At 44.5% G+C, this 13,378-nt stretch overlaps 1 protein-coding gene across 3 annotated transcripts in view; it reads right to left on the bottom strand.

The window, feature by feature from the left end:
* dock8 (dedicator of cytokinesis 8) overlaps positions 1–13,378 on the bottom strand; it is a 312,431-nt gene that overhangs the window by 23,401 nt on the left and 275,652 nt on the right. For all 3 annotated transcript variants that reach the window (XM_041186616.1, XM_041186617.1, XM_041186618.1), the window contains 4 exons: positions 11,277–11,435; positions 8,357–8,457; positions 3,860–4,052; positions 3,606–3,749 (listed from right to left, as the gene is read on the bottom strand). In XM_041186616.1, the coding sequence (XP_041042550.1) occupies positions 3,606–3,749; positions 3,860–4,052; positions 8,357–8,457; positions 11,277–11,435 (597 nt within the window). The remainder of the gene's footprint in view (positions 1–3,605; positions 3,750–3,859; positions 4,053–8,356; positions 8,458–11,276; positions 11,436–13,378) is intronic.

The following is a 13,378-nucleotide window of genomic DNA, read 5'->3' as shown; positions in this document are numbered from 1 at the left end:
TAAAGAGAGATTGGGAGGGCAAGGAGCTTTCAAATTGATGGCCACGACCGACTTCTTGTTCATGGCATAACCCGTCTCCTGTCTGATGGCCAATTGGGCACGGAGCCGCCCCTTGGCAGTGCTAACTGGTCACCTTCCCACAGGGCAGCCACTAACTAGCTGTCTGACGCTTGATTTGCTGTGCTGGGGCGGTTTGTGCGGGAGCGAGTGGACCACTAACTTCCTATTCCACCTCTCTCACTCCGTTGAAAACTGTAAAGTCCAGCCCATGAATTACCAGTGACCAATTGGAGACTGTGACAGTGAAGTGGCTTTTGCATAAGGTTGTGAGATGGGTGCACTGGTGGATCCCAGGGGAACATCACTATAATCAGAGCATCCAGGGAGATGATATGTGCCATTGGTGGAACATTGCCCTCTTAATCTCCGCCTCCTCATCTCCTTGGAACTCTCTGTGGAGGTTCTATTCTCTGCATTTCAGTCCTGTTGCAGGTACAAACCTGGATGCTGTGGATTGTTGTGCAGAGTGCAGCACACCACGCTATTCTAGAGACATTGACTGATGCTTTCTGAATGTTGCCTCCAGATCTTCAGTATGCCACTGACTTGCTTGAAGACATACTAGGAATTTCACCAGTGCAAACCTTCCCACCTACTCCTGCACATTAAAATCCAGCATGTTATGTAGAATTTCATTTGTCTCATCAACTTTCATTTGTTGGACCAAGCATCCTACTTCAACAGACACAACACAGATTTTATCTCAATGGAGGGACCGAGCAATTGGAAAACTATTTCAACACTGGCAGCATGATGCCATGCAGATTGGAGATTTTAAACTCCAAGTCTCATAGTATCCTGCCCGAAAATGCGCTAGTAGAATGTTGGGCAGCAGGAGGCTACCACCGTAGATCTCAAGAACAGACCCCAGCAACAAAAACAACAACTATTTGTGTTTATATAGCACCTAAACTTAAAATAAACTTAAAATAAAGTGCCTCACTGGAGCGTTATAAATCAAAGTTTGACACCAAGACACACAAGGAGAAACTAGGACGAATGATCCAAAAGCTTGGTCAAAGATGAAGGCTTTGAGGAGCCTTAAATGAGACCAGAGAGATAGAGACGAGGAGAGGTTTAGGAATGGAACTCCAGAGCTTAGAGCTTAAGTAGCTGAAGGCATGGACACCAATGGTGGAGCAATTAAAATAGGGTTTGCGAAGAGGCCAGAATTAGAGTAGTGCAGATAAATTGGAAGGTTGTGGGACTTGAGGAGATTTCAGAGAATAGAAGGGGCGAGGCCACAGAGGGATTTAAAAAAACAGGATGAGAATTTTAAACTCAAGGCTTACCTGGGAGGTCAGCAAGCACAGGGTTAATAGATGAATGGCAAAAGGAAATTTTTTTAATATTCATTTACGGGATGTTGGCATCACTGGCTAGGCCAGCATTTAATGCCCATCCCTAACTGCCCTTGAGAAGGTGGTGGTGGTGGGCTGTCTTTTTGAACCGCTGCAGTCCATGTGGTGTAGCTACACCCATAGTGCTGTTAGGAAGGGAGTTCCAGGATTTTAACCCAGTGACAGTGAAGGAACGGTGATATATTTCCAAGTCAGGATGGTGAGTGGCTTGAAGGGAACTTCCAAGTGGTTGTGTTCCTATCTATCTGCTGTCCTTGTCCTTCCTGAGGGTAACAGTCATGGGTTTGGAAAGTGCAGTCTAAGGAGCCTTGGTGAGTTCCTACAGTGCATCTTGTAGATGGTACACACTGCTGCTACTGTGCGTTGGTGGTGGAGGGAGTGAATGTTTGTGGAAGTGGTGCCAATCAAGTGGGCTGCTTTGTCCTGGATGGTGTCAAGCTTCTTGAGTGTATTGGGAGCTGCACTCATCCAAGCAAGTGGGGAGTATTTCATCACACTCCTGATTTGTGCCTTGTAGATGATGGACAGGCTTTGGGGAGTCAGGAGGTGAGTTACTCGTCGCATGATTCCTAGCCTCTGACCTGCCCTTGTAGCCACTGTATTGATGGTAATGCCATTGAATGTCAAGGGGCGATGGGTGGATTCTCTCTTGTTGGAGATGGTCATTGTGTGGCACGAATGTTGCTTGCTGGTTGGTTACGACTGTGCCCCACTAACTTAATGAGAAATAAACGTGGTATAGATAATAAAGATACTAACAGGAGTGTACTAAATACAATAATTCTTGGAGATCTGTTAAATTGTGATTTATTTTTCAGACTGAGGCTGACCTTAGGTCGCTCAGCATTTTAACTCTTGTGGGTTTTGTGTTCAGCTTCCGTTGCAAGAATACAAATCATAGATCACTGAATTTACACTGACATGTGACAATATAAACTACACAGAACTTATTTTGTTACATATCCTACAGAAAGGAGCACACTAATTCTTTTTAGATGTAACAATAACTGCTCTGGAAAATTAGCGCCTTCTCAATGGCCTTAAGCCCATTTCAAAAGAACTTGGTGATACGTTTTCAACTCATTCATGAAGCTATATTTCTACTTCTGTTATAATCAGAGGGGCAGTTGGGAATAGCAGCATTCCGAGTTTATTCCAGGCACATACAAAACCATCCTTGCTGTCAATCGTGATAAATATCTTCCCTCTTACATATCTTCCATGCAGACTTCCCTGGCATGATATTTTGGAACAAAAATAACTCGTTGTTGCTTACAAATCTGAAGTATGTGCAACATCAGCATAACAGTCAAGGGAGATATTATGGAGTCAATTTTAACTCAGAGTGGGCTTCAGGCAGGGAAGGGGAATAGTTGTATATGGCTAGTATGAAATTCACTGGCCTAAATGTCAGACAGAGGACATATTTCAACTCTCAGCACCATCTCTGCCTCCTGCTCAGAATGAGCATGATAAGAGCACAGAGCAGCTGTAGATTGATCAAAATCAGCTGCCTTTGGCTGCCTATGGCTTCCAGGTAAGTGGTGGGAGATGATTTTGAGAGATCTCGTCAGAGAAAGAGTAAGGGAGGGGAGTCAGGGCCGGGTAGCCTGGAGCAGCAATCCTGTTAATATCTATTAGGTCCTTCTGACGTGATGATTCCAAATCGCATAGATTTAGGAGGCTCCCATGTGCCTTTAGCAGGCCTCATCCACCTACAAACACTACAGGTTAAAATCAGAAATGGTCAAGATCTGGGGGACTATTGTTATCTCTACCTGCTCACTGGCTCAATTTCTGCTGGCAGGTATGGTTAAAATTAACCAGCATATTCCTGTTTTCGATTCAGTCATCCAATTTAAAACTTCTGTTCTTTTAAACAGCTGCATTGTTGGGGCATGGGTGGTCCAGTAAGCTGGTTCACTAATGAACTGTGCTGTAAAGTATTAATCGCTGATTCATGTCTTTTGTTCCTCACTTGGTGATGTCCTGACTTCTGCTTTGCAAATGCAAGTGCCTAAGCTATTCCTCTACGGGCTTATATTTCTCAATGGTGAGCTGAGGGGGACCCAGGTAGAAGTCTGCAATATGTTGCCTGCCTACGCTGGCAGCATTGACATATGGGGTAAGAGGACCTAAAAGAGGAAAGGAAAATAAAAGTACCAGAAGGTAAATAACACTTACTGAGTTGAAGAGCTCAGCAGCTTGTTCGAGCAAACCTACAAGTCCGTTTTCAGTGAAATACTTTCCACTGCATATCCCATCTTCATCAGGGGACAAAATATCATCTGAAACAGCAGATTCTTCCAGAACATTGGGTGATATATTCTGGAAACAATGATTAAAAAATCAAAGTGTTTTAATAAAGTTCCTGATGTACTTATTTATTTAATAATGGTATTTAAGAAGCTAAATGAATATTTCCCAAACAGACTTACCTGAAAGGTAACACTGCCCACAGGGAGGTACTTGTGATCTTCCAGCATGCTGAGGTACTCTGCTACCAGTGCTGCAGCATGGACCAAACACAATGCAGCCTCTGTGTAACATTGACGTTTTGTATGTTTCTCAGCCATGTTTTGGAGCCAGGTCAAACGTAGATCAGGTGAAGTCTGATATCCTTTGGCCAATCTAATTTTTTGAATATAAAATGAAAGTAGTTAATAATCTATTAAACTAAATAGGGAGAGGATAGGCCATTTCACCCCATGAGCATGTCTCACCAATCAATGAGATCATGACTGATGTGTGACCTAACTCCATGTGCTCCATATCTCTTAATATCTTTGACTTCAAAGATATAAATCTCAGATTCAAAATTAACAATTGGGCTAGCATCAATTGCAATTTGGAGGAGAAGTCCAAACTTCTACAAACTTTTGTGGTGTAGATCTTTTCTAATTTCACTCCTAAAAAATCTGGCTCTAATTTTAGATTATGCCCCTCGTCCTTGACTCTCCATCTAGCCAAAATCTACCCTATCTGTTCCCCTCTAAACTATTGAAAACCTTGATCAAATCTTTAACCTTAACCTTCTAAATTCCAAGAATACAATTCTAGTTTGTGTAATCTTGCCTTGTAATTTAATCATTGGAGTCCACTTATTATCTGGTAAACCTACACTAAACTCCTTCCAAGGCCAGTATATCTTTCCTAAGATGTGGTGCCCAGGACTGCACACAGCACTCCAGGTGTGGTCTATGACTAGCTGAAGGACAATTTCTACCCACTACATTCTTCTCCTCTAAATAGAAAAGCCAGCATCCATTAGCATTTTTGATTATTTTCTATTTCATGACATTTGAATGATCCATTTTCTGGATCACTAAGCCTCTATGGAACTTTGCTGTTTCTATGAGACCCAAAGTGGATGTCTTCACATCTGCCTACATTGAAATCCATTTGTCACAGTTCTGCTCATTAACTCTCTGTAATTTTATGCCTTCATCTACACTGTTTACAAAGCCATCTTTATGTGACTGACAAGTTTGGATAAGAGAGGCAGGATATTTTGGTTGGTAGGGTTTCCCTGACCGCCCCCCAACCCGAAGAGTCAGCGGGGATCATCACAGGAGACCCCACAGCCAGTTAACGCTCAGGAATGTTAATTGGCTGGAGATGGGACTTCTGCCACTCACTTGGGTGGAAATCCTGCCTCAGAGTGTTGCCAGCAGCACCGGTGGTAGCAGTGGCCGAGGGGGTGGGGAGACAGGGGTGGGTGACTTGATGGAGAAACACGTAGCTAGGCAGACCTGTGGGGGCGGGGGGGGGGGGGGGGGGGGGGGGGGGGGGGGGGGGATGCCTGATGTGGAAAGGGAGCCTTTGAGGAAGGCCCTTCACACCCAAGGCTAGAGTAGCGTGACCTGCTGGGCTTCCCTCTGCTACTGAACTTCTCCTGTCATCCTCAAAATTGAGGCTGGGTCAGGAAGTGGCCCTTAAGTAGCCAATCATTGGGGACCTAAGGGCCTCATTTGGGGCAAGGGTGGGTAGGCTACCCTAGGCCTTGCCTGTCCCACATAAAATTGCAGACAGGTCAGGACAGATGGAAGGATAGCGGGAAGGCCGCCTGGGGAATTGTACGGCCCACCCACCCACCATGCCTGCAAACCCGCTGGCAGGGGAACCTTAAGATTCTGCCTATGGCTTTCTAGTCTGTCATCTCAATCATTAGTGGATAGATGAATAGATGAGGTCCCAACGCAGGCCCTTGCAGGATGCCACTAGTCACATTCTGCAATTAGAGTATGTACGTATTATCTTTGCATTCAGGGCCCAATTTTAACTCTAAGGTTTTAAGTGCATTAAAATTGCACCCTCTGAGTCCTGCCATTCAGCTAATTTCCTAACCAGGTCAATAATTTGCCTTCAGTGTTATGAGCTCCAATTTCGCAAAAGGTCTCTTATGAGAGACTTTATCAAATGCCTTCTGGAAGTTGGTTGGTATATATAACATCCTAGACATTCCCTGTCCACCACTTTCATTAGCTCTTCAAGAAATTAAATCAGATTCTTCAGTCGTTACCTACTCTTCTGAATTGAGAGAACTTTGGAAGATTATAGTTAGCGCAAATGCAATGTGCTCATCTATTTCCTTTAAAATATTAAGATTAAACATGCTCCCACTGTCTAAACCAAGATTATCAAACTTGGGCTGGATTTTACCGTGGTTGGTGGGGGTCGCAAACTGCTCGCCCTAACCTGGAAGGAAAGGCAGCCAGCAGCTGACACACCAGAAAGAAGTCTGCCCCACAGCCAAAACATGCTGGGGGTGGGCTCAACAAGCTGAGAGTGGGACTTCCGTCCCCATCAGCGGGAGGAAGTTCTACCTTCGAGAGCTGACGGCCAATGTGATTAGTGGCCCCGGCAGCACCAGATCTCAGTAGTGGGCGCTGCTGGGACTGCAGGAAGGAGCACAAACGAGAGCGATGGCTGCTGCAGAACACCATGTCCCAGGCTTTTAGGGTGGGGAGGGAACTGAGAGCCTGGGGAGGGGTGAGAGGGAGGGTGGGGGGCTGGGTTTTGCAGGGCAGGCTGACAGGAAGTGGGAGGGGGCAGTGGGTGGGTTCACATCTTGGGGAGGGGTTCCCCTGATGCACACAAGGCACTTCAACCACTTTCCTTCCCGCCCTACGGGGAGCTGTAAAATCCAGCCGCTGTCTCTTTAGAGTTGGTGAAGGGGAAGTCTCAGCCAAAACTGGTACTTCTACATCATACTAACAGGAAATTATGAGGCAGCTAAAGTAGTCATCAACAATTTCAGAAGATCCTGAGCGCACAGGCTACAAACTACCTATCTAATCAATCTTTTCTCATTCAAAATATTGTTCAATCTCCCCTGTATGCCCACATTATCTGCTTATATTTCTGTTTTACATTTATTTACTTTTGCATCAACAATTTCATTTCAGTCATAAAGCTTCCCAATTTGTTTTGGGGTTTTGTATTTCTTGTATTTCCAACTCTAAATTCTATACTATAATGGGCTGATCCTTGAAGAAATGGAATGGGGAATGGCTAACTTTTATAAAGCTAGACAGGAGTTTGACTGCTTGCAATTTCCCAGGGTCAACTTATTTGAATAGTTAACTAGAGCTCTCCGTGCAGCTTTGGCGGACCCTAATGGAGGATATGGAGAATCTGGCTAGTAGCTCAAAATTAAAGGGCTAATGACATTTAAAGATAAATAGCCATGCATAGGGACAAATATTGTTTCTGCCTTTATGAATGTTCAAAATGTGTACCTTGCACACAAACTTTGCCAAGGTTGAAGGATGAGTGGGAGAGAAGATACCAGACATAAATGAAATGAAAGGAGACCCAATGTGGAGATATGAGATGGAACCTCTTGACAAGTGACAGAATACTGTAGCACCCAGCCTCCTGTTTGATGGTTGGTAATGAGGGTGTGAGGAGAGTTGTCCTGTTTGGATGCTAGACCTCCCCCTTAGCAGTCCATCATGCCTGGCAGAATAAGGTGGCCTCACTAGGTTATTTACTTACAGAACTTGGGAGCAGATGCTGGAGAGCATTGGACATTTTAAGAAATGTGGCAAAGTAACAGAACCACAAGTATCCTTTCCCAGTCCTAACGTTGCACCATAAAATGTTGCCCACATTTACTCTCACCTATGACATGCCCACATTACAGCTCTTCATTGCATCTCACGTATATCCATACTTCAGCAAGGTACACATTCAAGATGCAACATACAATTGATAACCTTGTCATACTCAAATATTTCAAGGGTTTCACATACAAAATCACTAGCAAACGTATCTGTAAAAATGCAACATCACTTCCTGACACAGAGTTCGACCTTCAGTTGGGCACGTGTTTGTTACTCTGCGCATGCTCTTGGCAACTTATATTTCAAGAATAGTTTTCTTTTTGTGATGGCACAAATTTCAAGATCCCAAATGAATAAAACCAACAACTCACAGACCCCTAGCTCCCTTGGCAGACCATCACAGATTTGTGACACACAAGACCCTGGAGACATATGGAAAAGGTGAATTTTCAGATTTCCTCTATGCTCCAATAGAGTACCATCCTGCTCTACTTTTCTAGTCCACTTCTCTCCAAGTCTCTCACAGACAAATATACAAGCACAAAAACATCATCCACATTATTGTGCAATACAAGTTCTGATTGAAGATGTGTCAGAGTAGTAACATTTTTATATTTATCCCTTCTCTGACAATGTAAACTTTGTACAGCAGCCTGCCAATAGCTTGGGGAGAGGCAGTAATACACAGAATCTTGCATGAGTCTCATTCAAGCACCAGCACAGCAACACATATCCCAGAATCAGCAGTGGTGATAACTGGGGATCAGTTGCTGGCCTTCACTAATCTGCCTAAAGAGAAAGTGTAGTAGTGATGGGACACTTGGAAAAGATGATGATGTGATTGTATTTTTGTGTGCGTTTGTATACCTGTACATCAGGTCCATGAGCATCTCAGGATCCTTTTGGAACTCCCTCATTTTTACTGTGTCAGACAAGATACTGTTGAGGTTAAGCAGTAGTTCCTCCACCTGGAAGCAATTAAAAGGACAGGCAATTCTTTACCTGCAGTGATTGGTATATACTGTCATGCAAAGGGTCATCAAATTAATTTCATGTTATTTACATGGGATTTATTAATCACATTTTATACAATCTTGGAATCCAATTCTTTGAAAAGAATCTTCTCATGAATTTTCTCCTTGGCTGAAGTCATTCGCCAGAATTTTCCGGCCCTGTTGGCGCTGTGTGTCATGGTGGGCGGGGGGTGGGAACAAAATGGCAAGAAGGTCAATAATCAATTTCACGCTGTTGTCTAACCAGTTTGCAACTGTCTGCTCCATCCGTCAATGGCGGGCAATGTTTCCCACTGCCACATGTTAGGAACATAATTTCAATACTTTAGCATTTCATCATAAGCCCCACTCGCCGGAATCGTACCCCCCACGCTGGAACATCTGGGTATGGTGGTGTGCAGTGTTTCACAACTATACACTTGACGAGCTGTACTTCACTCGGGACTTCGAGGTTTGTTTGCCTACCTTGCTTCGGGCAGCACTCGCGGTCATTGATGCCAGGTTTCGCAGACAGCACCACGTCACTTTTAGGGGTGTTCACAGGCAGATCCCTACACACTTGGGGGGGGGGGGGGGCGGGGGGGGGTGTGTCCAAGGATGTGTGTAGGGGCACATGTGGATCTGTGGAAGTAGCCTCAAGATGCTGAGGAGGCAGTCCTCAGAGCAGATGAGACCAGATGCAGATGTGAGGGTGTGTGAGAGAGAAAGTGGTGATGTCCCATGAGCTGGCAGTGAGTGAGATGCCAATGAATATGTGATAGCCTTGTGACTGTGTGAGTTTAGAGTGATATGATGGCTGCCTTACCCTGGCGGCAGGAATGAGATCTTTCATCCATTTTCTGCACTGGATGGCTGATCTCTTGTGTGCAACATTGGCATTGACCACCTCTGCCACTGCCTCCCAAGCCAGAGTGGTGAGACTGATGGGCCTCCTGTGGCCAGAGTGGGGGTAGAGGACATCGCGGCAGGCCTCTATAGTGTCCAGGAGGTGTCCCAGGGATGATTCACTGAATTGGGGGGCTGCCCTCTTCTTGGTTTTTGGGGCCATGTCTCCACCGGAGCAGTCCAAGACTGCAAGCATCGAGAAGTGTGCGCATAGCTGCAGTTTAAATATGGTGCCCTGCGTGTGGAAGCGGTGAGGTAATGGTGTGGTGGGCAAATTGGAGGCCAGCGAGATGGTGTGTTTCCTGTGACTTCATAAATAATGAGGTGGGAATGGGATGATATGGCATGAAAATGCCCGCCATTGTGGCCAGTGGGTAAAACAACTTCATTTCCCGCCCACTACTGCATTTTGTGCAAATCTGGGATGATTCCGCCCATTGACTCTTTGCTACATTTGGTTCCACTGGTATCCCCCAGCACTATGGCAAACATACGACAAACTATTAAACTTGAAGGGACATCACAGTTGAACCCAATTCAGTCCTCACCTGATATCCATGCTCAGACATTTGCACTAAGGCTGGTGATCAGGAACAAGAATTGTGTCTGATTTTCCCCTTTTTGACTTGGTGTGCTGTTGTCAATCCCCGGCTGCGATCAACGCAGCACAAACCAGGAATCAAACTGGGTTACTTCCTGGTCTACATGGTATAGATACTTACTTTATAAATTTGCTAAATATTGATAATTTGAAGGGGAATAGGAAGTCTTATTCCCTGCTTGATGTTTTGTGAAACCACTTTGGATTTCTGATTCTGTATTGTGGCACCGCAGGAATTTGATTACATTCGTTACTTTTGGGGGATGACATTTAATAAAAATACATTGGGGCTGAGAAACTGCCATTAGGGTAGCTCATGCCTGTTTGGGATCCCTGCTCCTGCTCTGATTCTGTCAAAATTCATGCATGAGATTGGTGGTCCCCTTAATTAACATATGGATTAAAGTATGTCACCAAGGTGCCTGCTCGTCCTAATATGCTGGAAAATTCAGTAAATGCTGCTGTCTCTGGAGGATAGGTGGGATTTGTCCCCAGTAAGGGGAACGTGGTTTGACCTGCTTTGTAAAGGGACTATAATGTAAATAGAAAGACTTGCATTTAAATAGTGCCTTTCACGACCACAGGATGTCCTAAAGTGCTTTACAGTTCATTAAATACTTTTGAAGTATAATTACTATTGTAATGTGGACAGCCAATTTGCACACAGCAAGCTCCCGCAAACAGCAATGTGATAATGACCAGATAATCTGTTTTGTGATATTGATTGAGGGATAATTTTGGCCAGGGATGTCTGGTCTGCTGTTCTTCAAAATAGTGACACAGGATCTTTTCTATCCACCTACAAGGGCTGACTCAGTTTCAGGTATCATCCAAAAGGCTGCATTTCCAACTGTGCAGCACTCCCTCACTACTGCACTGGAGTATCAGCCTTGATTTTTGTGCTCAAGTCCTGGAGTGTCACTCAAAACTATAATCTTGTGACTCAGAGGTCAGAGTACTACCAACTGAGCTGCAAGTGACATAATGTAAAATAAATGTACTCGTGTACTTTTTCTTTATCCCAGTGGAAAGTGTACTCTTGTGCATATGGGATGAAGTCAGGATTGGTCTCAATTGTGATAACCCTCCACCCTTCCCACACCAGGTCAATTTGCTTCCCATAGTTGAATGGCCCATAAGTGCTCATTACCCAGCCTCACACATGAACAATAAAAGCTTGGGAAAGGTACTGGAGACCTGCCAATGGAACTGTCATTGTCAAAATATACAAAATGTAATTATTTCAGTGTTGCAAAGGGGTGCTGCACTCAATGTGAGGTCACCTTACCTGAATTGGAAACATTGTTGGCTGCATATCTTCATCTTCCTCTGCATAAGCCAGAACAGTTCGTAACGATCGCCTCAAATATTCTTCATTAAAATCAGATGATTTACCCACCAGAGATGCCAAAGACATGGTGACCTGCATCTTAACTCTGGCAAAATTCTGAAAGCATAAAACATCAAAATCAGTTCAAGCAACATGAGCACATATTCATTTTCCACTCTAACTCTGGTGATGGGCATGAAAAATACAGAATGTGCAAGCAGTATAATTCATTACTTCAGGGAGAGGTAGTTGAGATTATTGATTTAAATGTGTATTGACCTGGATTTTCTCTTGATTTTGCTATTATGTTTAGATTGTATGAAATTATGATAGGGTGACAAATGGCTGCTGATGATCCGCATACAGCACCCGTTGCAGACCTTGCCAGTTCGGTAGCCAGGAGATGTCATGCCCGTGTGACAGCCTCCCTTGTGAATTCTGAAGACACCTCTACTGTAACATGCCCAGGAAGGACTTGTGTCAGTAAACACATGCCCTTGAGGAAGGATGAGTGTGCACAGAACAAATTGTTCAGGATGGAAATTCCTTTCAGAGTTCCAATTGTGACAGGTTGTGTTTATTTGTGCTGCAACACTAGGGGGAGCACTTGCTGTACATGTGCAGTTACAGTCTCAGTGTCAATATCAGAGTGCCAGCTGTGTGCATTAAAACAAACAAGTTGGCTTGACACAGACGGACAATAAAGATCAAGTTACCCATTCTATGGTTTGTACAGCCCTTAATCAATTGCAAGTTCTTGTATCTAACCTAAGTATCATTTATCAATTGTTCCTTCTGTAAAGCATGCTTCTGTTGATTCAGTAAATGATGAAAATACATAATAAGGAACTTTCAGGAACTGAGATTCTCAACTTCCAGTGTGGAGAATTAATTGTAATATTCAGTTTAAGGACACTTAAGGGAAAATGAGTTTTTAAAATTCATTCATGGGATGTTGGCATCGCTGGCGCTGCCAGCATTTATGGCCCTTCCCTCCTTGCCCTTGAGAAGGTGGTGGTGAGCTGCCTTCTTGAACCGCTGCAGTCCATGTGGTGTAGGTACACCCACAGTGTTGTTAAGGAGGGGGTTCCAGGATTTTGACCCAGCGATAGTGAAGGAACAACAGTATATTTCCAAGACAGGATGGCGTATGGCTTGGAGGGGAACATCCAGGTGGTGGTGATCCCAAGCATCTGCTCCCCTTGTCCTTCCTGATGGTAGTGGTCATGGGTTTGGAAGGTGCTGTCTAAGGAGCCTTGGTAAGTACCTGCAGTGCATCTTGTAGATGGTACACACTGCTACCACTGTGCGTCGGCAATGGATGGAGTGAATATTTCTGGATGGGGTGCCAATCAAGCAGGTTGCTTTGTCCTGGATGGTCTCAAGCTTCTTTAATGCTGTTGGAGTTGTATTCATCCAGGCAAGTGGAGAATATTCCATCACACTCCTGACTTGTGCCTTGTAAGTGGCGGACAGACTTTGGGGAGTCAGGAGGTGAGTTACTTGCTGCAGGATTCCTAGCTTCTGACCTGCTCTTGAAACCACAACATTTATATGGCTAGTCCAGTTCAGTTTCTGGTCAATGGTAACCCCCAGGATGTTGATAGTGGGGGATTCAGTGATTGAATGTCAAGGGGGTGATGGTTAGAGATGGTCATTGCCTGGCATTTTTGTGGTGCGAAGGTTATTTGCCACTTGTCAGCATAAGCCTGGATATTGTCCAGGTCTTGCTGCATTTGGACATGGACTGCTTCAGTATCTGAGGAATCATGAATGGCGCTGAACATTGTACCATCATCAGCAAACATCCCCACTTCTGACTTTATGATGGAAGGAAGGTCATTGATGAAGCAGCTGAATATGGTTGGGATTAGGACACTACCCTGAGGAATTTCTGTAGTGATGTCCTGGAACTTAAATAATTGACATCCAACAACCACAATCATCTTCCTTTGTGCTAGGTATCACTCCAACCAGCGGAGTGTTTTCCTCTTTGATTCCCATTGACTCCAGTTTTGCTAGGGCTCCTTGATACCATGCTCAGTGAAATGCTGCCTTGA

This window comes from Carcharodon carcharias, chromosome 4 (assembly GCF_017639515.1).
Source record: "Carcharodon carcharias isolate sCarCar2 chromosome 4, sCarCar2.pri, whole genome shotgun sequence".
NCBI lineage: Eukaryota > Metazoa > Chordata > Chondrichthyes > Lamniformes > Lamnidae > Carcharodon > Carcharodon carcharias.
The sequence above is the reverse complement of the archived record's forward strand: the minus strand, read 5'-3'. Positions and strand labels throughout refer to the sequence as shown.